The following is a 24,551-nucleotide window of genomic DNA, read 5'->3' as shown; positions in this document are numbered from 1 at the left end:
AGTAAGAGCAGGGAAGCACAGCTTCTACCTTAGTCCCCTTCAGCTGCTGTTTTGGTTGGAACTTCTAGTGGTGGGTGCCCTGTGCCCTGGCTGTTCCTGAGAGTGGAGTGAGCTTCCCAGTTCTCTCCCATGGCAGCATGTTTGCTTGCATTGGTGTCACAGGTTAACCTGCACAAAGCTCCTCAACCCTTTTGCAGAGACACTGTCTCATAGTGGTCCCAGTCCTTCTCCCAGAGGGAGGCAGGTGACAGCAGTTGGGTTGTGTTCCTAGCCCACACAGCCAACCACCCTCTCCTCCTCAATGCCCTTGCAGGCGACCTGGGTGTGCATTCACCTTCAAGAACAAGTGTGACATTGAGAAGCACAAGAGCTACCACATCAAAGATGATGCCTATGCCAAGGATGGCTTCAAGAAATTCTACAAGTACGAGGAATGCAAGTATGAGGGCTGTGTCTACAGCAAGGCCACCAACCATTTCCACTGCATAAGGGCAGGCTGTGGCTTCACCTTCACCTCCACTAGCCAGATGACCTCCCATAAACGCAAGCATGAGCGCCGGCACATCCGGAGCTCAGCAGTGCTGGGCCTGCCTGCCTCTCTCCTCGGGTCCAAGGATAATGAGCAAGAGGAGTCCAGCAATGATGACCTCATTGACTTCTCCGCTATGAGCTCGAAGAACTCCAGCCTGAGTGCCTCCCCCACCAGTCAGCAGTCGTCCGTTTCTCTCATAGTCCCAGCTGCACCCTCCTCTGCTGCTGAGCTTGCTTCCTCACAGGCCAGCAAGTCTGCCAACAGCATGACACCAGCCACCAAGATCTCTGGCCTGCTCTCCCAGGCTCTTCCCAGCAATATTCCCTTGGCCCTGGCACTCTCCAACTCAACGCTTCCTGGAACAGCTGGATCCTTCTTCCCCATCATCCCCAGTAGAGTCTCTACACCACTTCCTGCCAGCTCAGCTAATCTGATGACTGCTGGTTCTTCTGGCACCAATCCAACATCATCTGCTCCTACAGATTCTGCATCCCATGCCATTTCAGGATCTGGTGAGCCAGCAGCTACTTCTTCTCCAGCTCCAGCAGCATCTATCATGGAAAGGATCTCTGCTAGCAAGGGATTAATCTCTCCTATGATGGCCAGGCTGGCAGCAGCTGCACTCAAGCCCTCTGTGGCACTTGAAGCAGGTGAGTTACCCTCTTCAGTAGTGCTGGTATTGGGAGGAAGAGCAATGTCTGATGACTTGGAGAGGAGTGAATGAGAAGCCACCCAGTTGTCCACTGGGAGTAGGGGAGGAGGTAGTAAAGGAATATAAATGGGAGAATAGATTTGGTTGTGTTCAGTTAACCCTTGAAGAGTACAGTCCTGGCACAGTTCCTGTGGAGCCTGGCTATAGTCACAGGGCTGGCCAGAAGAAAGGCAGGAGATGCAGCTTTGCCCACAGGTGGAGCAGGCTCTTACCGATCTGAAGGAAGAGTGTTGCCATGTGTACTGCCCAGTGTGCTGTTGCCTGAAGAGAGAGAGGTACTGCATTAAAAACGGAAACGAAGCCAAAGCTTGGCCAGCACTTGCAGGCCACAGAGCAGCCCCCTCCCGCAGACTGTATCGAGTTCTAGCTGGGCCTAGTGGTGTCAATCTTGTACCTCACTGCCAGCTGTTTTTCTGATCTGTTCTTCAGCTCAGTTGTCCCAGCTGTGAGTTTGGAGCTAATGCTGGTACAGTCCACAAACTGTACCCTTCTCCTGGTCAGTTCTTGCAAACTGTGCTTCTCTGTCCCTGCAGCTCCCTGAGCTGTTGAGGGGCAGTGGCACCATGAGAGGGGTAAAAGATGAAAATGAGAAATCTTCCTGGGACAGCCTGGAGCTCTCCCTGCTGCCATCCAGATCTGGGGCAGGTCATTGCCTGTCCTTAGCCCTGCCAGCAGGGACGTTGAGGTCCTTTAAGAGCACAGGGCACCTCCACAATCTCCTGAACATAATCAGTTCATGGTGGGCAATGTGGGGTTGCAGAGTGGGGAGGCTCTGTCTGGCAGCACCCTATGGTAGTGGGCTGCCTCACAGCCTCCCTCCCTGGGGCATGGAGGGACCAGAGCAGGCTGCTGTTCCCTTCTGCCCAAGAGCAACTGATGGAGTAGGACGGAGTGATCTGATTAAAGAGGGAGGGGAACTTTCACATACTTCAAAAATCATCATTTGAAGAATTGTTTCCTAAAGCAGAGAAAGGTCATTGAGGGAACTGTTTTCCTTTATTTTTTAATAAAATGCCACTTGGTGTCTGAGAAGCAGCTCGCCGTCAGCTGTACTGCTGGAGGGCAAATTAATATTTTAGTCACTTGGGGATTGTGGAAAAAAGCTCTGCAGACATGTTCCTGTCAGCAACTTTTTTTCACTCCCTTTTTCTTTGCTCTTCCTCCTGATATTTTTTTTTCTCTTTAATTTCTTCTTCTCTTTTCCCCCTTTTTCCTTTTTTTTTTTTTTTTTTTTTTTTTGTTCTCTTCCATTAATTTCAATTTTTCTTTTGTGGGCTCAGCACTAAACCTCCTCCCCCAAAACCACAAGAATTCCCCCTTTCTGTGGGGACAAGGTGATGGCAAGAGGTCACGGTTTGAACTGATCCCATTGGCTGTCACCTTCAATAGCCCCGGCGGGGCAGATGCTCCTGCTGGGCAGGCGCAGTGCCGGGGCCATGGCTGTCGCTACGGCAACGCTGGGATGGGGGACGAGCAAGGGGGCTCGACTAGCAGTCGAAAGCTGCCACATTGCCTCAGCATTAACAGAGTCTTTAATAAACGCTTAAGAGGCAGCCCCACAAATTAGTTATGACAGTTTGTGCAGAGAATCAGGTCTCCCCCACGTTCCTTCCGCCCTTCTCCTTTAAAGGGCCCATAGCCTGGACAACTTTGACATAATTTTGCAATAATTATCACTTGAAGAATTTCCACGCTGGAGTGGACGTCAGAACCCATCATGTCAGCTTGGCAATAAACGCTGACCAGCAATCCCAGCACTGCCCTCCCCCCACACTTTTTCTTTGCTTTTTCCATTCCTGCCCTGCTGCTGGTGATTTCATTTAGTTACTTGCCATTGTAACCTTGGTTTAGACCTATATTTTTCATTTCGTTTTTGCATTTAATTTTGGTGTCTTTCTCACACAGGGAATGGACAACCAGCAGCTCCTGGACGGTTTAATCCAGTTCAGGTGAAGCAGGAGCCTGTGGAGGCCATGGGAACATCATCTACCACCAGTCAGGACCCCTTGCAGGAGCACAGCTTGGACCTGAGTGTCAAGGATCACGGGTGAGAGAAGTGCACAGGCAGCCACACTTAGCTCTTTCCAGCATCAGGATCTGAGAAGTTTCTGTTCCTGTGTGATATCACAGGACACAGCACGTTGATGAAAGGCAGTTTGATTGAGGCTGAGTTGAGGATGCCCCCAAACTGCAGGCAGGGAGGCTTTCTCTACTCCCCCTCAAGTGTATGTTGTCCAGGTATTTTTTGGGCTCATAAGCACCTACTGACTCTTTGGCAAGAGCTTCACCTCTTCTGCTCCCCTGCTGAAAAATGAGCCACTGGCAAAGCTTGTTCTTTCACTTGGATAGCTCTGCTCTTGGCATCAAGAGCTGATCGAAGGCTGCTCCAGTGCCACACTTGAGACACTGACAGCAGGAGCATTTGCACTGGTGTCAAAGAATCATGTCTAAGACAGGCACCTTCCAGAGGAACTGGACACACCAAAGACCTGAATGTCAGGCTCACGCACATCTCGGTTTGGCCTGTTCTCATCTACAGTTATGGCGATGAATCTTTGCACCTAGCTCAAAGCATGTCCCACTTCTCCAGCATCTCTACTGAGATCAGGAGTGCTTGGGGATTGTCCTGTGTGGAAAAACTGGAGAGGAACTGATGCTGGGGATAAGTGAGCCTGCTCCGTTTTGACTTTTCCGTACTTTATTCAAACAAGCCTCAGTTTGCGACCCCAACTCTTGTAGTCAGCTACAGCTGTTACTGATGCATGTGAAATGCAAAGGTTCCTTTCACCAGGCTTAGCTGTGGCCAAGAGGATTGCTGCCTTGCCTTCTCTGTGGCCCAGGTGGCCTCTGTCCCTGGCAGTGAGCCTTCTGTCAGCATCCCATGGGCTCATGGCTTATTTCCGAAAGTTCTAAGGGGATGAAGGAGTAGAGCATGGGGTGGGTTGCGCGTCAGCTAATAAAACAAGTGTGGTGGTGTGGGCATTGGAGGAAGAGGTCAGAGCTGTTCAATAGCTGAGAGAACTAAAACCTGCAGACTTGGGCCCCTCTTGCTCTCCGTCTCAGCTATCACAAGTAAATGAGTTTGGCCTGCCACAGGGGAGGGTGGGCATCATTCTCCTCCTCCGGATACAGCAGGTGAGGAGTGAGGCAGCTTGAAGGGAGAAGGATTAATCTCCGTGCTCACAGTCCCTGTGCACATCTTAACTAAACCCTGTTGGTTTGTGTGTTCCAGTAATGAATCAAATGGCCACACAGTCTCAGCAAATTCATCTCTTTTATCCTCGCTTATGAATAAGGTAAGAGCCATCCATCAAACGCCTTTCATTCCCCCCACCAAGAGAAATTAAAGCTGCGATGGCGGGGGGGGGGGGGCGCAGAGATGCGTTTGTTTTTTAATGTTTTGCCTCTAATAAGATGAGTTTGTACCATTTAAATTTTGAGACCATTTTTCATCGGGTATAATTTCAGAGCCACTGCTTACGAATTAATTTAATGAACTGGCTGAAGAAATATATTGCAGCCTCTGACACCTTTTTTTTTTTTTTCATCCTTTCTAGACAGAGGACTCCGAAAGATTTTATTTTTTTTTTCCCCCTTCCATTTTTATTTCTAGAACCTGGCAACTTCTCTCTCACTCTCTTTTTATAGTTGCTCATTTTGTTTATTTACTTAAAAACATTTTCTTTAGTTGGGGGAAGGGAGGGAGAATAATTTGTTTTTATGGAAGAGAAGGAAAAAAATTAGAAGTTTTGAGCCAAATCATCAATTTCTGTCTCTCTGGTGTGAGTAATGGTTTCCAACAGAGCCTCCTTTACCATGTTTTGGAATATTTATTTTAGATAATGCAGGGTTTCTTTTTCCTCACTTTTTTGCTTAAATTATACATCATCACAAATATATATATTTCCCTTTCACATGATAAATTGTACTGTACCAAGATTAATTCTGCTGTTGTGTACAACTGCAGCAGAGATCAGGGCAGCCTTTGAACCATGCTTCAGTATCCTGCTGTGTGACAGGGTTTACAGGCCTAACTGTTGCCATCCCCCTGGCTCTGGGTGTTACATGCATCAGGGCCATAAAACCCTCAAGAGAAGGCAAAGCGACTTTGCCTAGCAATCTCTTGCCTGTTTTCTGTCTTGTTTCATCACTCTTTTTTCTCTGTGGTGTTTAATTTCTGCATTTATCCTAATCTCACTGAATTGTTGATGTTTCCTTTTCAAATTCAAGAAGGAATTACTTATTTGTTCCTGCATATTGTCCTTTTAGTGATTCCAAATACTCAGAAATTCTTTCTATATAGTAACTCTGCTGTCTGGGGTCCTGAGTCATGCTGAAAACCCCAGCTCAGCAAAATTCAATAGATACTTCTCTTGAAAATATTCAGGAGAGATTTAAACATATGCTTAGAAATAAACATTTGTTTGTGTCCAGCCCCATATAAGATTCTTTATGTTGTGCAAAATCAGTGTAGCACAAAATAAGAGTTCCTCAGGTTTGTTCATTTCAAGAATGGGATTAACTGATACCATAAACCAGCAAAGGCTGCTTTGAAGGAGCCTGTTCAAGACTGAGGACTGCAGAATCAAGCTCAGCATGCTCAGGAACACATCATGCTTCCTTCTTTCTTTAGCTGCACACAATTTCTGTTCATGGAGGAACCATTCATTATTTGCCTAGGAAAAAGAACTGTTACAGAAGTGGAATGCCCAGCAAACACCAGTGGAAAAAGCCCTGAATTTCTGACTCCAGCCATAAAGAGGTGCAGTCTCCACAAAGCAGCAGGGGCTTTACCTTCAGGGGGTATTAAGAAAGCCTCAAATAGTCAGGGTTCCTGTAGCGTACTGCAGGTTATTTAGGGGGCTGTCAAGCTTAATTAACTGATGTTTATAAAGGGCTTTGAGATCCTCACGTGGGTGGAGTTTATAATGCAAGCATTGGGCCCAATCCTGTAGTTTATTTGTGCTAAGAAATTTGCTGTTACTGGAGGTAATTGAGAGCACAACAGTGCAAGAAAGGGTCTGATTGTGCATTTGCTCTGAGAGAAAAAACTTCTTTAAGCACTCCTGAGTAACTTCTTTTTTCTGTCCTGCACATCACACACCTGGACCTCTAAACCTTCTCTGTGTAGCATCTTTGAAGCTTTTCAAATGATGCATTTTTGAGTGCAAGTCCAGCTTTGTGGAGGATATGGCCATTTAGCACAGAAAGAGACACCATTTCTCTATGGAAGTTAGTAAGAATTTTCCAGGAACTTAAGTGGAGCCAGAATTTTCCCCCAGCTGAATGAAATATCCCTGCTCCCACCCCCAGCATACCTAACTGTCCCTTTGAAGAAGGACACATCTTTGTGGATGAACTGGAGCACAACTGCACCACCCTAGGTCTGCACTAAGAGACCATCATTTTGTAGGAGCTATGTGGGGGCTATCAATGGGTAATCCTGCATACCTTTTCCAACCTCAGGTAGGGTCAGTCTCTCTTCACCTGTTTCCCATGGATAAAACAGACATAGTGCTTCATTACTTTACACAAGGGCCATGAGTATGAGATGGACACCCAAGTACTCTCTGATAGCTGGGTAGAGGATGCAGAAGAGTGAGCTGTTACTGAATTTTACTGATGCAGTTGAGGCAGTCTGTGCAAACTTCTTGTCTTCTCTCTTAACCTTTGAAGACATGACGTTACATGGGACAGTCCTGAAGGTATCCAGCCTGGCAATGACCACAGCTGTGTGCTGGGCTTGATGTACTGTCTGTGTTCTTGTTCCAGATGTCCAAGACCAATCCCAGCCTTGGCAACCTGCTGAACATTAAGACAGAAGGAGATGGCAGCCAGGCTGGGGCTGGAGAGCCAACACAGTACTTGGGCAAGGCAGTGAAGGCACTTGTCCAGGAGAAGCTTTCTGAGCCATGGAAGATGTACCTGCGCCGGTAAGGAGAGCATGCAGCTGGGAGTAGAGGAAAGGGAAAATTGTTTCCTTTGCAGTCTCTCGCTCATTCACACTTATAAAGGCCTAATTCTATGATATGTTGGTCACCTTCTGGAGTGCAATTAGTCCTCAGTCCTGGCTAGCTATCAGCAGCTGTTGATGTCCTCTCAGGAATATCTGTCCACACAGAAGTAATTTGCAAAGGGATTTTGAGGACCAATGATGAGCACAGCTCTTCACATAGTACTGTTACCCTAGATTTCATCTTGGGCTCCTCTTTGTGACCCCAGTCTGCAAGTCCAGAGGGGACCCCATTGCTCTTACCACTGAACTTCAGTTGGACTACATGCAGGGATTACTGCACAGATCTACTGCAAGCCTAAAGTGCTTGTTGTGGCCTGTCCTCTGATCATAGGAGTAGGCCACTGCAACAAAATAAGGAGTATAAAGGGTATGGGAACTGGGATGGTTTCTGCTGGTTTTTTGCAGACAAGAAGGCTCAGAAGGAAAATGGAACAGATACAAAACTCACCCACACAGACACAGGCACATACATGCCCAGGCAGACACATGCTTTGAGCATACACAGATACACCCAAGCAGACACATAGGGGTTTGTGCTCTGACACAGATAGCTGCCTACAGATGCCTGTGGACACTTTGTAAATCACAGACTTCAATGGAAAAGACTAGAAAGTCTCCTGGTCCATCTGCCCCTGGCCAGTGTGAGGATCCTACGCTCCAGCCCATTTGCATTTTGTCCAGCCTAGTTGTAATTATGCCAAGCAGTGTGGCTGTTTTCTTGTCTCTGGCAGCATTTTCTACCACCTAATACATTTCACTGTCATGTTGGTTTTGTGGTTTTTTGGGTTTTTTTCATGGTGTGCTGGCTGCATTTCCTTTTCATAATTTTGTTGCAGCTCTCCTGGTTATGTCCCCTTGAACCACATCAGGTAATTCCTCTGTGCAATTGGAGTTCACCCCCTTTAGATAGTCACAGACTTTTAGCATACCATTTAACTGAGCTTAGTTACTTCCTTTAATCTGACTTTGTAAATTAGTCCCTTCAGCCTGCTGATCATGTTGCTGCGGCTCTTGCTGCTCCCAGGGTGGGTGCAGAAATGGGCACACCAGCAGTAACAACCTTTCTGCCCCCATATATGCAGCTCACAATTATGGTGCCTTCTTTGCATCCATACTGCACAGTGTATGTGGATCATTGCCATCCAGCATTACACAGGAGTACTTTTAGCGGTGCCCTGTGTAAAAATACACCCCCACCCTGCCACCCTATATTAGCTGTATCACTGTAAATCTCATATTCAGAATCTTCTCCTTGTCTTGCATAGCCTGTGTGATTTTTCTCCTCTTGCACTGGTGTTGCCAACTCCTCCCAGTTTAGTATCTTCTGTGAATTTCATTAACATGCTGTTTACTCCTTCTCCTAGATTACTAATGAAGATGTTAAATAAGCTCAGACCTAGCCAAAGTCATCCTTGCAGTGCTCACAAGATACCTCCTCCCAGCGCAGTATGTTGCTGGTTGTCATTAGCCTTTGTTTACAGTCCTTCAGCTAGTTTTCAGCCCATGAGGTAGCATTCACACCCAGGCCAACTGGAATTAATTCTAAGCATATACGAGACTGTATCAAAATGCTTTCCTAAAATCCAAATATATTGCATCCCTTCATCCACTAATTTTGTAATTCTATCCAAAAAGGCAATTAAATTTGTCTGGCAAGATTTATTCTTTGTAATCCTGATGCTGTTCATTGCTTGTGGTTCCTTTATCCTCTAGATGTTTAATGTTTTTCTCCTCCCTCTTAATATTTGTTGCATTACTTTACTGGAAGGAGAAGTTAAGGCTAGAGGCATAATTGCCAAAGATCTCTTCTTCCCCTCTTTTTTGTTTTAATTCACTGAAAGAATCAGTACCTAGATTTTAATTTTTTTCCCCAACCCATTTCCTAGGACCTCCCTCTTTGTGGCTTAAAAAATAGCAAACAGTCATGCCATCAATTGGTGAGCTAATTCCTATTGCACTTCAGTACATGCATCATCCAGACTGGCTGATTGGTGCATATTTACATTTTCTGACCAGTCCCTTTATCTGCTCTTCTAGAAGATCTTCATTTTGTCCCTAATTGTCTGCTTTGTCTTTAGTTTTCCTGTCCAAAGCAGATTTTATAAGGCAGCCATTTTTGACTCATCACCTCCCAATTTTTGTAGCACCTCTTGTCCCTGGTCAAACCACCCCTCTAGATAAAACCACCCCTCTAGCTGCAGTAACTTGGTTCCTTATCTCTCACCACACCTTTACTTTCCCTCATCTTCCCCCCTTAACTGACTGCATGTATTCTACAGCCACTGACCTTCCTTCTCCTGTACAAGGATTTTTTTTTTTTTCCTTTACCCTCAGATTGTTATGAGGTCCCTCCTGGGACCACACAGGCTGCTGTTTGTTTCTTGCTTTCCTGCTCATCAGAGCAATTGTAGTTTGTTGTATCTTAATTGTGCAAGATTCCCCTGTTCAGTTTCAGATCCTTCCTGCCAGTGTTTTTCACTTGATTTCTAGATTCCCTGTGATTCTGGAGCATCCTGGAATCACATATGTTTATGCTGCTCTGATTAAGTGCAGAGAATCTCAGCAGTGGATGAGCACTGGAACTATGTATAGTTGTTTTTGCCCTCCTGGCTGTTTCCTTAGAGGCATATCTTAGAGGATGGCTTTTGTTCAGGGTTTTGCATTGCAGCATTGTTTCTTCTGTGCTGCAGGGACTGTGCTTTTCACTATTTAAGCACACCAGGCTGTGATTGCATCTAGGCAATGCTTCATCTCTCCCATCAATGTGATACCCTCTTGTTTCAAGGCATCAGTGGGTGGATTCTGGCTCCAGATTCCCTTGAACCTCTGGGTTTCTTCCCTTTTGCTGCTCCCAGTAAAATGAAAAATAAAAAATACCTGTAATGTTTTAGCAGTGTCTGAATTGCTCTGGATTGCCTTTTACTAACTTTCATCACTCCTCAGATCCTTGTTTTTTGTACAAGAACACTAAGGATTTTCAGCTTTTTTTTTAGAGGGATTCTGTATTTTGCTTCCACTAAAAGTGATTGGGAATTTCTTGGTCTCCCACAAAACTTTCCTGGTCTCTTGATCTTGGAGAGCAATGAGGTTCTTGTTCAGCTCTATGTAACAGGCGATAATCAAGCAACAAAGCCAGCAGTGCTGTTTGTGCAGCAGGGACAGAGATTTTAGAAAACAGAATGGGAGTTGGGTTGAAAACCAAAGAAAATGATGTCTGTTCAACACCATTTGTCTTCTGGGGCCCTCTATAAGATGCCTTCTTGTCTGCTTTGGCCAGGTTTGGCACCAAGGATTTCTGTGATGCGCAGTGTGACTTCCTCCACAAGGTGCATTTCCACTGTGTAGTGGAGGAATGCGGAGCCCTCTTCAGCACCCTGGATGGAGCCATCAAGCATGCCAAGTAAGTGGGAGAGCCTGAGCCTTAGGAAACCTTGAGAAACTCTACAACAGGCACACTGTTAAAGAGCAGGAATGTGGGCAGTCCCAAGGGCAGCAGTTTTGGGCATCCACATGCTTCCTGGGTAAATGTGCTCAGCTGAGTCTTTGCAGAACACTGTGTCCTCTCTAACTTTGGTTCACAAAAAAATGCACTCAACTTGTGAAGAAGTGTTGGCAAGGCTGAGAGCTGGACATTTGTGTTTTTCCATAGCCTACTTGACAGCGTTGTGTTCAAGGAGACCTATATTTTTCACAGCACGCAAACACATTATACAAAGAACTAAGAAAATATGAGAGGGAGAGGATCCTGTAAACCCAAGCACTGTCCCTGGATACAGGCTCTTTGTGGTGCAGGCAGCTCCTCATCAGTGCAGTGCAGAAAGCATTTTATTGTTGTCTTTTCATGACAAATCTCTGCTAACAAGTTTTCCCTAGCCGTTTGTTTATAAGGTTTTGTTTAACAGCTCACTCATGTGGATAAGGATCTTGAAATGAAACAAACTGTCCAGCCCACCAGCAACCTCTTTGCCACGTTCTTATATTGTAAACCCTTTGTCATTCACGTGGTTTTGGAAAGCTGCAGACAGCCCAGGGTTTGGGGGCCAGAACTGCAGATCAGGTAATCTGGCCTGTGTATGCTCAGAACTCCAGTGGACTCTTGGATGAAGAATGAATTGAAGATACTCTCCCACTGCTTCAGTGAGGGGACTAGCAAAGAAAGGGTGGGATATTGGAAATCTTGCCTCTTGACAATTTCTACAGAGCATAATCTGCAGTTCAAACCCATACCAAGTTCCTTTTAAAGGCAATGGAAGATTTGCCTGAGGAAACAATGAATTAGACCTTCAGCAGCTGGCCACAACTGATTCTGAAGGGGTTTAAAAGGAAGGAGATGGTGCAAATTTTAAGGCTTAAGGCTCTGTTAGCAGAGTTGGTCTCTGCCATTGGATAGTTCACATGGTTCATTACAACAAACCACTGGCTTCTCACGACAGCCAAGGGACGCTGTCTTCACAAAAATATTGATCTTACTGACTGCAGTAATTTTTGCTTCTCTGGTTTCAACATGGTTTTGCACCTTTGTCTTCACCCCTTTTAATGAATTCCCTTCTCTTCACAGGCAGTCTGGGAGGCCCCTAAATCTTTCTACAGAGTTTGCAGAGCCCCTTTTAGGATTTAACCTCAGCTAATTTGTTTGCAGACTCCTGCTACCTTCTTGTTGATGCTTAATCAAGTTATGTGAACTGGTCAAGAATTCATGTCTGAATTACTCTGTCTTTGGCAGTTTTCACTTCCGAACTGAGGGTGGAACTGTGAAGAGTAACTCTGAGTCTCCCTTCTCAACTACTACTGAAAATAAGGCTTCACTGGCCCCTTTGTCACCATCTGCTACTTCTGTCACCATGGCAAGTGCTCCTGCCCTTGATGTGCCCACTCCAAGTCCAGCTACTGTGCCCTCTGCCCCCACACTGCTAGCTTGGAAGCAGCTGGCTTCAACTATACCCCAGATGCCTCAGATCCCAGCATCAGTGCCTAACCTGGCAACTTCACCCCTGGCAACGACTTCCTTGGAGAACGCCAAGCCTCAGGTCAAACCCGGATTTCTCCAGTTCCAGGAGAAGTAAGTTGGAGATGCTGCTTCCTTCCTTATGTCCTCTCCAGGTTAGGCTTTGCAGCTTAGTTACTCATGCTGGTGGAGCATCCATTTCGGGGTTGTATGTTGACAGTCATTTGTCTGCTCTCAAAGATATGTATTAATTCTGCTTCACATATCTAAGGAGGTATCATTTCAGTACAGTGCTTGGCATCAAAGAGGTCAATGGTCAATACCTCCCATCTGACTGTACAGCCAGAAATCCATGGAATGGGTGGGGGGAGTAAGGTACCAAAACCATTTAGCTGGTTCAATAGGCCACTGCTGATTCTGACTGAACAGGGCAAGCCCTGGCACTCTCCAGTGTGGATGCCCAAGAGTTTCCTTTCAGTTATGCAAAGTTGAAGTGGGAGAAACTATTTGAATCCATTGAGGTCAGTACAGGTGAAAGAGAGAAACAGCATCTATCCATACCTTGAGAGAGCTTTAAGTTGGAAGTGTGGCCCTCCAAGACTACAGACCCCACCATGCACTACTGTTTTAATACTCTGAATCAAGGAAGTGCACTAGCTTGGTGGAATTACAGCAGTGTTGCCAGCATCAACTTTACTGAAGAGGAAGATGCTGTGGGAAATCTGTAGGCCATGTTTGGAACGGAGGCTTCAGCAGGGCTCCCCTTGAATTAAATTTTGGCAAAGAAACAAATGTGTGAAATGAGTGAAGGCGATGATTGGGTTTTGGATGTATTCCAGTGATCCCTGCCTGGCAACAGACTGCAAGTACGCCAACAAATTCCACTTCCACTGTCTCTTTGGGAACTGCAAGTATGTGTGCAAAACCTCTGGCAAAGCAGAATCCCACTGCCTGGACCACATCAACCCCAACAATAACCTGGTGAATGTGCGAGACCAGTTTGCTTACTATTCGCTGCAGTGTCTCTGTCCAAACCAGGTAAGGGCAAGTCAAAAGCAGTGCTCAGGCTGGAGTGTGTGGGGGAGAAGAATGAGCCAGAGCAAGCAGACTACTCAACAGGAAGTGAGCCTGAGGGTTTCATTCTTGGTCTTAACTACAGAAACATGGAAGGGTCTTAAATACCTGGTGTTTGGTTGCCATCAAATGAAAATCACAGCACTTTGATGTTTCTTTAGCTAAGGTGAAATGGACAAGGTGACTAGAATGATATGAGAGATGAGACGAACAAAATAAAGTAAAAAATCTGTGATGGATACCTGAGAAAGCCATGGGTTACATTTGGGATATTTCAACACTGAACAGTGCAGTCCAGAACAGGACAGCACTACAGAATACATGACAGTTTGTGGCAGATAAAACGGGTGAGATCTGGAGTATCAGTTCAGGCCTTTCATGTCTCAGAGGGATAGGATTAGTAGCAGGCACTTGTTTTGAGATATGGTTAAAACACCCTGCCTGTTTGCTCCTCTCTAGCACTGTGAATTCAGGATGCGAGGCCATTACCACTGTCTTCGTCCTGGCTGCTACTTTGTGACTAACATCACCACCAAGCTGCCCTGGCACGTGAAGAAGCATGAGAAGGCAGAGAGAAGGGCAGCCAATGGCTTCAAGTACTTTACCAAGCGAGAAGAGTGTGGCAGACTAGGTGAGTTTTCTTCTCTTTCCCCCATCACCTTTCTCATGTGGCCTGTCCTGTGTCCAGGCTAAGAATGGCTGAGTTACGCTTAAGATGTATTTGGTCATTAAATGCCTGAACAAGAAACAGAACAAAGCAGAAGGCACTTCTTGATCAGAGCTGAAGCCTATTTTCCCAAATGGACCCAAGTGAAATTGATAGAAACTGTAATATAAAGGATTTTTTGGATGGATGGATGGATGGATGGATGGATGGATGGATGGATGGATGGATGGATGGATGGATCGATCCAGGCAGGTAGGTAGGTAGGTAGGTAGACAGCCAGTGCAGCACAACAGGGCAAATACCCAGAGATAGAGGTAAGGAGAAGAGCATTCAGTGAAGTGCTCCATAGTCGTTCTGCACAGCCTCTGGTGAGCAGCAGGGACTGCAGGGCTGTCTCTTTGTGCCAGCCTCCCACCAGAGCACTCCAAGGAAGACATCTGGAAGGTGGCAAAGCCTCAGGCTACCTCTTGCCCACTTGCCAAAGCCATTAGCAGCACTGCAGCAGTTATTAAATTTCAGTGCCTCTAGTGTAAAGCTGGTAAAATAAATGCACAACAGAAAGTGCAATGCATTCCCAGGGAGGTAGCTAGAGCTGAAATCCAGGGGTCTGAACTGGGTGGAATATCTAAAGATAGCTCCAGCAGAGCTCTATCCTGAACTGCCTGGGATTCCGTTACCCCTTCTAGTCCTGTTTCGGCTTAACAGTGCCACAGACCCAGTCTTCCCTGTCACTCCTGGTTGGAACAAAGGCTGAAAGAAACCAGGGTTCAGAATAACACTCCAGGATGCTGTCCTCTAACATTGCAGGGTAACAGCCACAATAACCAGAGTCAAACTTTTTTTATTTTCAGTTTGAATACATGGAGAATTTGTATCCCATGTAGCTTGTTTGTGGTAACCAGGGCAATGAGTGTCAACACACCACAGACAGTACTTCCCTGGGTCTCATTTAGCCATGGCAGTAGATTCAGCAGTTGCTGTTATTTACTCAACTTTAGGTGTTCCAGGTGATAGCAAGGGCTAGACAAAGCAGGACAATGATATATGACACCCAGCCTACACAGATGCCCTAGCAACAGGCGAGCCTTCACCTGCCCTTTGCTGATACTGTTTCAGTCCTGCCAGCACTGTTTGTTCTCCATCCCAAAGAACAGCACATGATGAGGAGGGCAGATGAGGTGGGGCTGTGGGGGAGTGCAATACCTAAACAAACATAAACTTGGCAGGCACATAAAACGCTATCTGTCAGCTGAAGATGGGCTGGGTGATTCAGGAGCTCTTTGGCAGCGAGGCCTCTGCAGGCTGTGCCTGTGTCAGCAGTGTTTGTGGGAGTGCTGGGGTCTATGCATGCAGCAGGATATACCTATGCCTATAGCATATACGTGTGTGTGGCAGGTGCAGAAAGCACTGGCCTGCTTTAAGGGTTCTGAGTGCTGCTGAACACACATCACAGGGGTTTTATCTGTCTATTTGTGTGTATAAATATAGACACACATACGGGTGGGGAGGAGAGAGATGAGATGTGCATAGATATGTAAGTAAAGGTGGATGGCTGTAGGTAGATGAGTAAAACTGAAGCCTGTTTGTAAGTCTGTGTATATAAAGTTATAGCCAAGGGGTGGTGGAGAACATACAGAACCTAATTATTGATGTAGCTGTTTTGTAACTTAAAAGACAATTTTTATCAGGTATAGAAGACAGCTGCTGAGGATTGTCTGTTGATGAGGTACACAAGCTCCCAGCATGCAGGGTACTATCCATGAGAAGCAAAATGTGTCAAGTGCTGTATGCCAGAACCCATATAAATTGCTGCCTGTTTAGCAGCTGGCCCTCTTACACAACAAATGTGGAGTGGCACTAAACACTTCCTGGCTCGTTTCTATCTGACCAGAGAGTGTACACTGTCCAGAGCTAGAGCTTTTAAGAGACTGCTTTTGAGAGCACAAAGGTAAAAAGAGAAAAAGAAGTTTTCATTTCTAACCTAATTATGTGCATGCATATTGTAACTTTTGTGATAGAGTTAAATGTCTGGGGTTTGTTCTTTTTGTAAAGGAAAAGGTGCTAGCTAAGACTGGAGAGCATTAGGTACTACTAGATGTGATGGCAATGTTCCTTATAACAAAGAAGGATGGGACTGGTCTGTAGCTCTAGCACACTTCATAGCTCTGTGTACACTGTCATCCTCTCTTGCAGTTACTCAGCAGGCAAAAGATCATGGGGATTTTCATTTAGGACTGAAGAACTTGTGACCCTTGACAACCTTCAATCCACCATAAATCCATGTGGCAGCAGGCTTGTCGTGTCTCCAGATCATCTTCCCTACAGTTCCGTTCCCTCTTGGTACTTTTCATGTACTTCATGTGATGGTTTTGTGTCTGTAGGTTGCAAATACAACCAGGTGAACAGCCATTTCCACTGCATTCGTGAGGGCTGCCAGTTCTCCTTCCTGCTCAAGCACCAAATGACATCCCATGCCAGAAAGCACATGAGAAGGATGCTGGGGAAAAACTTTGATCGTGTTCCTACTCAGGTGACTCACTGATTATTTCAGCTCTAGATCTGCATGTAGCTTGGTCCCTTTGGTTGCTTGCTGCAGCAGTGCCAAGACACTTGTACCCAAACTCTTAAGGATACAGGACTGCAGCAGGGATATCTGAGTTCACTCAAGGTAGCTTTACCTGGTTGGACTCCTACATTATGAGGAAAAATTCTCAAGCACAGATGTCAAAGCATTACTTGGTGTATACAGCTTTTCTTTGTGAATTATAGAGAAGAATTGAGAATGGTAGCCCAAAAATACTCATATTTACAGCCTGCAGTCCCTCTCTGCTCTCACTATACACCAATTGGCTTATTAAAATTAAAGTGCTTAGGATGTGGAAGAATTGAACGTGCTGGTTACAGCAAATGTTTCCTGTTGAACATAAAGAATTATTTACTGCTTTCACAGAGGAGGGGAGAAACACCAGTCTTGAAATTTCTCTTCCCTTATTGATTGGGAATTAGTCTGGGGCTCCCCTTGTCCTCTCTTGGGACGTAGCAGAGCAATGCAGTTGCTTCTTTTCTCACACACAGCTGGGAGCAACTGGCTGATGAGGTTTGTCTCATGAGTAAATCGAAAAGTTTCTTACTCCTTAGTTGCTTTAGCTTCTACTGACTGACCCAGGCTAGCTTTGTTTAAATGCCTGTGACTGACCTGACCCTAAGGACATCTGGTATATGAAAAACAAAAGGGTCCATCTGTAGAAGCAAGATGGGAATTCCTTCATTTTACAACATGGAAATGAGAGGTCTCTGTTACCAAGTACTGCCAATATGTTAATTTGGCTTAATGAGTTCACAGATGCCAAGGAACTTGTGCTAGTCTAACACAAAAAGCTTAGGTACAAGACTCAAACTTAGGCAAAGCCAACCAGATTGCTCCACTGCCACTGCCTCCAGCTTTTCCCATGCCTTAATGCCCAGCAGGCACTTAACGCTGTGTTTGGGTGTAGATTGCTTCTGGGTACCTACCCCTAGCACTGTGCAGGCCAGAGCAGCATCTCCTGTGTCACTGTTTCAGTTGCAGTGTCCCAGCATGCAGCCCCTGGGACATCCATGTCAGTAGTTGTATTGCCAACCTCTGAATGCAGCAGGACTTACACTGCAAGGTAATAATGCCAAGATTAACACCTCCTGGTTTTGAATGCATCAGGATCCACACACCAGGATACCAGTGCCAAGATTAACACACCCAGCCTCTGCGTGCATCACAATTCGCATACCAGGATACGTGTGCCAAGTTCAATGCTCTCAGCTCCCAGTGCAGGAAGATCCAGGCTCCTCGCCATGGTGCCATTGGGTCCCAATCACGAGCATGTTCCAGCTATCCCTCATGAACTGTGACAGACAGAAGCATGCAGACAGATGGTTTTGGTCTTGGCATCTTGCTTTTGGTGTGAAAGTCCCCATCCTATTTTCTTGCTGCAGGTTATTGGCCACACTCCAAGAAACGAAAACCTCCCCCAGGTGGGCAGCATGGCACCCAGCCCAGCCTCATCAGGAACCCCAGCTTCCTTTCAGGGCCCCCCAAGCATGATGGACACAGAAACAGATGAGTACATGGATTACACTGGCTGTAGCCCTGGGGGTATCTCCTCTGAATCTTCCAATATGGACCGCAGCTGCTCCAGCACTCCAGTGGGCAATGAAAGTACATCAGCAGGTAAGAGAGAAGGGGTGGGCTGAAATGGCTCATCAGTTGCCTGGTCTGTTGGGAGATAAACGCATGAAGGACAGCTGCACCTTAAAATATAAACTGTTACAGCTTCACAGTAGCGGCTCTTACTAACCTAGCTCCCACCAGCTGTGAGATCAGCAAAAAGTACACCTCAAGCATCCATGAACTAACAGCATACTGTTTGCCTCCCCTGAAGAGAGGTTTTTATCCCATGTCTTGGAGTCAGAGCTATTTTAGTAACTGATTTTTATAAAGAAAAATGTTGTGAACCTCTTCTGTACTTGGCATTTCCCCCAATACGTTTTGTATTTCCTTGTGCAGCAGCTGAAGTCAGGCACTCTCCAGGACTGTTGAGGCACAATAGCAAATAGCTACCCAGGGTATAAATGTACCTACCACATCCTCAGAAAGCAACACAGAAAAGCAGCTCACTGAGCTCCTTTCCTCATGCAAAAACTCTTGTTCCAAAAACTCTTTGTTTGTGCAGGAGACCTCCATCAGCCCCTCTTTTTGAAAGTAAGTTTCTACCATTGTTTCCTGTTTTCCAGGACAAGGTGTAGCCATCTCCCACTGCCCTGTAGGACAGGGTTATCTTTGTAGTACTCACTTATCTTGTATGAATTCCATGGTGATCCAGGGATTTCATAGCTCACCTTCCCAGGGTTGAGTGTTACATTCCAGGGCTGCCTCACTGAGTTGGCTTTAGATTTGTGCACATTTTCCTACTTTTCTTTCCCACAGCAGTTAGATGGAGGTTATCATATAGCACATCTACCATACGTTGTATGAACACTGCTGGGTCATGACAGTGGTTGCCCTGTGGCTTTAAGAGTTGTGGGGGGACAATGGTTCCTGACACTCTCCTTTGTCAGTTTGCTCTCCACCCCAAGCCAGCTTCCTAGGAAATGGCCCCCCCACTGCTGTCAGGTAGTGAGCAGCTCCACTCACTCAGACTGTAAACCATCCTCACAGCTATTAGCTGGCAGAAGCTGGCACCGTATCAATGAAGAAGACCCAAACAAGCAGGAATTCCAGTGTGAGAGCCTGGAATGCCACAAAAGCCACCTTACCTTCTGCAGAGACAACCCTCTTCTGATGCTGTCAGCCCCTCACCTTCTGTTTCTTCTCTATTAACAGTTCTGTTTCATACATTTGTAAATGTATTTTCCATTTTCATCATATTGCTTCTGCTCTTGGGTTCTCATTTAAGTTCTTTTGCTTTTTTGTTTGTTTGTTTTTTGATGTTTTGTTTGTTCTCTTTTTTCTTTTTCTTTTTTTTTTTCCTACTTTTTTTTTTCTCTCCACATTCTCCAGGCTGCCTGGTTCCTTCTACTGCTGCTGCCGATGATGCCACCCACAATGCACCACAACCTCAACCACCATCTCTGCCTCCATCTTTCTCACAAGCCCTGCTTAGGTCTCCCCTTCCCACCCTCCCCTATCTCTTCTCTCCATCTTGTCTCTCATACTCTCTGCTCAGTGCCACTCTTGGATCCAGCAGAGGCATTGTCATGCCTGCCGCCAGCACTACTGGGTTTTCTCCCATCATTGCCACTCCAACTCCAGTAAAAAGTGACGTTCCCTTAGTTCAGGATGCAGCAGGTAACACTTCTTTGCTTTCTTTCTTAGTGTCCTGTTCCCATCTCCTTCCCCACTCACTCTGCCCACATTTTTTTGTCTGCACCTTTGGGTCAGTAACATCACTCTGTGTCTTACTTATCCAAGAGCCTATCCTTGCCTATTCCTTTGTCTGCTGACAGTAACCACAGCTAAGAAAGGGTCACCACAACCACAGCAGATCAGAGAGACATATGGATACCTAAGAGCAATTGCCACCAGTTTCAAACTATCAGAAAAATCTAACAAAATCCATAATTAAAGTGCACCTTCAGCCTCTTGGCAACAGCAGGGTGGCCACAAAGCAAAGGTTTGCTCAAGTAGCATTAATGGGACTTTGGGATTCTTGTTTAGATCTTCCTGGCCTCCCAGCGCAGTGCCTACTACAGTGTGCCTGTGCAGCTCAGCAGGCAGATGTCTGACAGGGTGCCCACTTCACCTAGTTTTATCAATCTTGTAAGCTTCACAGCTATTCATATAAATGTAAGCTATTCGTATAAATGAAGCCACAAAACTGAGGGCTGCTTTCCCCAGCACAAGCAACAGAGTGCAGGACAGTCAATGTCACTGTGATGACATCATCAGACAGCTCAGGCTGTTTCTTACACTCACTGTTGTTCCTATCTGCTCTTAACAGCTGCAGAGATTCCACCAAGGTTTTAAGCTATGTTTCCCATGTGTGACTTAAGATCAGAGGTGGCTCAGGCTGGGGATTCTCACTCCAGCTGGGAATGTTTTTCAGGGTGTGTCTCAGTTTTGGCTTCTTTTCCCAACTCAAAGCTCTTTCCTCGTTAATCAAGGGCATATTTGTACTTAAAAGTTCACACTTACGAGGATTCTGGCAGCCTACAAATGTCCCAGTCATCCTTCCTGCCAGTTTTAGTAATGCCACGGTGATTGGTTGGGGGTATAGCTGGAGAACCAGCTCCACTTGGAAGTTCACAGGAGGTTTTTCTCACAGGACTCGGCAGAAGGATCCTTCCCTGTCCAGAGGAGCTAGTTCCAAAGAACAAAATTGACAAATAGATTATGTTTTTAATTCTTTTAACTGATTTGCATGTAACCTGAAACATCTTAACATTATGCTGTGCTTTCGTCTAATCATGGATTTTAAAATACCTTTTTTTTTTTTATTGTATAGTTTGATGAATGTTGACATTATTAGTAGCTGAAAAGACAAGTTATGGCATGCACCTACCACTGAGATTTGCTTGGGCTGTAAACTCTTGAGGATTGTAATCTGTAGTTGGGTGCTTCAGTTCAGTAGACTGAACCCTATCTTAGTGGGTCCAGGAGAGTGCACCAGGTTATCATCTCTCTTGGTCATGCCCTGGCTCTGAAACTGTGACCTGTAGGACAAACCAGAATTGGTTCAACTAAGCTTTTAAGCACATAAATATGAACTGTGGTAAAAGCTGGGCAGATACAGTGAGTTTAAAACAGGTAACATTTGTTCCCAGATTTCCCATCCAGTCTTTCCCCTGGAATGGCTCATCCCATGTTCCAGTCTGAAGGCAGACAAGATGAGCATTCATGCTACTGATAAGAGTCTTGCTGGTTTGGCTGTAATTTGTGTAGAAGGAGGAGTTGTTGTGGACAGCAGTGCTTTGCCCAGGCACCGATGCACTTAGACGAGTGCCTGGAAGCACAGAACTAGATTTTACCATACCAGATGTTTAGGGGGAAGCAGAGAGTTAATTGGTCACAGATTTTATAGCTAAGAGCTTGCTAATTTAGAATTTACAGTGACAGAAAGATACTCTTTCACTGTTAGCTGGTTAAATCAGCCTCGATGTGCAGTTTCTACCAGGTACATGTCACTAAGATTCCCCCAGCTGGCCTCTGTGTTTGCAGTCTGAGCAAAAGTGGCAGATAACTGGGTGTGGAAAAACCTTCTGTTCATTGCTCATCTTGCAGTCTGTAGAGCCCGGCCATAGCAATGATGCAGAGATTGGGTTTCTGCCATCGTTTCCAGTGACCTGTTCCTTTCAGTACAGTGTCAGTTGAACTTATGGAGGCTTCCTTCAAAGATTGCCACCTTCTCTTCGAGGATTGGCACTGGTAGGGCCAGCTATGGCAAAAGGAGCATCCCTCACCTCTGACACCTGCCTGTCAGCCAGGAAAAACACAATTCTACAGTCAAACAGATGACTGTTTCTTCAGCCTCCTAGACAAGGATGCAAGCTGTTCTGGCTTCCCAGGCCCCAGGCACTGCATGTCACAAATCATGCCTCTTTTTCAGAGGATGGCAGTTTCAGCATGAAGAGAGGCGAGGGCAAAAAAAAAAAAAATAAAAGAGAATATGTTTTAGTTGCAAGCTATAATTTCCAATTACACTCACAGTTCTGCACCTGGTGAGACATTCTTGCCTCCAAACTTCTCTTTGCTGCATGTTGATAGTGGAGATTGTGGCTTGATCCTGGAAACAGCAAGCAGAGAAGAAAAAAAAGTTAATAGATATAATGAGGTCGAGTCCTTGATGTCAGCTTGATCCTAGGGGACGTGAGCACTAGCCAGTTATGCTGGCCCTGTGAATAGAAGTGGAAGATAGATGAGGACTCTTTATTTACTAGGGGCACCATGTGATTTTTGAGACCCAAGGGAAAGCTGCAGAACTGGTATTTTCTCTGAGTCCACTGGCTAGTGATGATGAGAATTAGCCTCATTGAACATCTGTCCATCTGTCTTTCTAAGTGCACTCATCGTAATATGTAGGCTTATTACAGTGAGAGATGTTGCAGTCTCCTGGCCAAAGTCCATCCTATTTCTATAAATTCCCCCCTTGCAGTTTTAATCACACATGGCATCTTCCTTCACTTCCTGCCTGGTCCTGGCAAACTGTAGTCAGAGGTCGGGCTGAGAGCTGCTGGGTGGGAACAGCTGCAGCCTTGTGTTGCGGCAAATGCAAAGCTTGCTGGGATGGTTAGGAGGTGAGGGGAGCCCAGGCTGTCAGCAACACCACTCTTTGCTTTGTCTCCTCAGGGAACACCATCACTATGCCAACCGCCTCGGGGGCCAAAAAGCGTTTCTGGATCATCGAGGACATGTCCCCGTTCGGTAAGCGCCGCAAGACCGCGTCCTCGCGCAAGATGCTAGACGAAGGGATGATGCTGGAGGGTTTTCGGCGCTATGACCTCTACGAGGACTGCAAGGACTCCAGCTGCCAGTTCTCTCTGAAGGTCACCCACTACCACTGCACACGGGAGAACTGCGGCTACAAGTTCTGCGGCCGCACCCACATGTACAAGCATGCCCAACACCATGACCGTGTCGACAACCTGGTACTGGATGATTTCAAACGCTTCAAGTCTTCGCTGAGCTGCAACTTCCCTGACTGTCAATTCTCTGGCAACAGCACACACTTCCACTGTCTGCGCTGTGGCTTCCGCTGCACTGACAGCACCAAGGTGACAGCCCACCGCAAGCACCACGGAAAGCAGGACGTCATCAGCGCTGCTGGCTTCTGCCAGTTCAGCTCCAGCGTGGACTGCGAGGTGCCTGACTGCAAGTACAAACTCAAGTGCTCCCACTTCCACTGCACCTACCCTGGCTGCAAACACACGGTGGTGGGCATGTCACAGATGGACTCACACAAGCGCAAACACGAGAAGCAGGAGCGAGGGGAGCTTCCTGCCATCTCTCCTGGCCCTGAGGGCCTCACCCACTCCACTCTCGAGTATGACATCCAGAACTCTTCCATCAACCTGGACAGTTCCCTCAACCTTAGCACTGACAACAACAGCTCCCTCTTCTTCCTGCAGAATGCAGCTGGTGTAGGCCTCAGTGATTCCCTGGACCTCAGCAAGAAGCAGTCAGAAGTTACTGAAGGTCCCTCACCAAGCAGAGCCGGGACTGCACCTCAGGAGAGAGCAGCCATGGCATCTGGCTCTGGTGATGTGGAGGACGAGGATGACTCTTCCCAAGAAGATGAAGAGGATGATGAGGAGGAGATGAATGAAGAAGAGGAGGAAGATGAAGATGATGATGATGATGAGGAGGAGGAGGAGGAGGAGGATGAAGAGGAGGACTTGAACACAGATTCTGAAGAATCGCTGCCTGACCCTGAGGGCCTGGCCACTAAAGAAGATGGAGAACCAGAGGAGGCTGCTTCTTCCACAGATCATGGCGATGCTTCCGGGCCACAGAGTGAGCCAACCCTTACTCCAGCCCCAACTCTTGCTCCAGCTACTGCTTCAGCCTCTACAGTTGCTCCAGCAGCTTCTCCTTAATCATAGAGACAACAGTGGCAGTGGTTTGGTTTTGCTCTTACACAGAATTTCTAAGCGGACCCCATATGAAGCAAGAACAAAGATTGGGATGGCAAGTGAAAAACAAACTCCATGCCACAGATGAGTGAGAGGAAGGAAGGAAATCCACGCTCCTCCACAGGTGCCGTAAGAGACAGGCTGGCAGCAGGACTGGTGCTGCATCACTTCATTCTACAGATCACAGAACACAGGGGCAGGATGCAGCAAAAAAATACCCTTTTAGTTGGACATGAACCTTGAGGGTACCAGCTGCTTCTCTCTGCATGGTGCGTGGGGCCTGTGCCCATCTGGGGACCCTTTGTTATGGGTGGGGCTCTATCCCCCCCATTTTTCTTTCTGGGTTTTATTTTTCCATGTTTTCAGTTGTACGATATTAATAATAATCTCCACTTCTTGGAGGGGGGGTGGGAACAACAGGGAATGAGGTTTAGAAATATATATCTGTGTGTGTGTCTCTCTATATATACTGTACACACACACACACACATATATTTGTTCAAG

At 46.3% G+C, this 24,551-nt stretch overlaps 1 protein-coding gene across 1 annotated transcript in view; it reads left to right on the top strand.

Moving 5' to 3' along the window:
- CASZ1 (castor zinc finger 1) overlaps nucleotides 1–24,011 on the top strand; it is a 63,549-nt gene extending 39,538 nt beyond the window's left edge. The window contains exons 9-20 of the mRNA XM_054394844.1: nucleotides 314–1,182; nucleotides 3,150–3,291; nucleotides 4,477–4,540; nucleotides 7,017–7,177; nucleotides 10,538–10,660; nucleotides 11,984–12,319; nucleotides 13,045–13,243; nucleotides 13,739–13,910; nucleotides 16,328–16,476; nucleotides 17,916–18,150; nucleotides 19,480–19,767; nucleotides 22,765–24,011. Coding sequence (XP_054250819.1) covers nucleotides 314–1,182; nucleotides 3,150–3,291; nucleotides 4,477–4,540; nucleotides 7,017–7,177; nucleotides 10,538–10,660; nucleotides 11,984–12,319; nucleotides 13,045–13,243; nucleotides 13,739–13,910; nucleotides 16,328–16,476; nucleotides 17,916–18,150; nucleotides 19,480–19,767; nucleotides 22,765–24,011 — 3,985 coding nt within the window. The remainder of the gene's footprint in view (nucleotides 1–313; nucleotides 1,183–3,149; nucleotides 3,292–4,476; nucleotides 4,541–7,016; nucleotides 7,178–10,537; nucleotides 10,661–11,983; nucleotides 12,320–13,044; nucleotides 13,244–13,738; nucleotides 13,911–16,327; nucleotides 16,477–17,915; nucleotides 18,151–19,479; nucleotides 19,768–22,764) is intronic.
- Nucleotides 24,012–24,551: the final 540 nt, after the last annotated feature.

The sequence above is a fragment of the Indicator indicator genome, chromosome 32 (genome assembly GCF_027791375.1).
Source record: "Indicator indicator isolate 239-I01 chromosome 32, UM_Iind_1.1, whole genome shotgun sequence".
NCBI classification, from domain to species: Eukaryota; Metazoa; Chordata; class Aves; order Piciformes; family Indicatoridae; genus Indicator; species Indicator indicator.
Note: the sequence above shows the minus strand (reverse complement) of the source record. Positions and strands in the feature narration are given on the sequence as shown.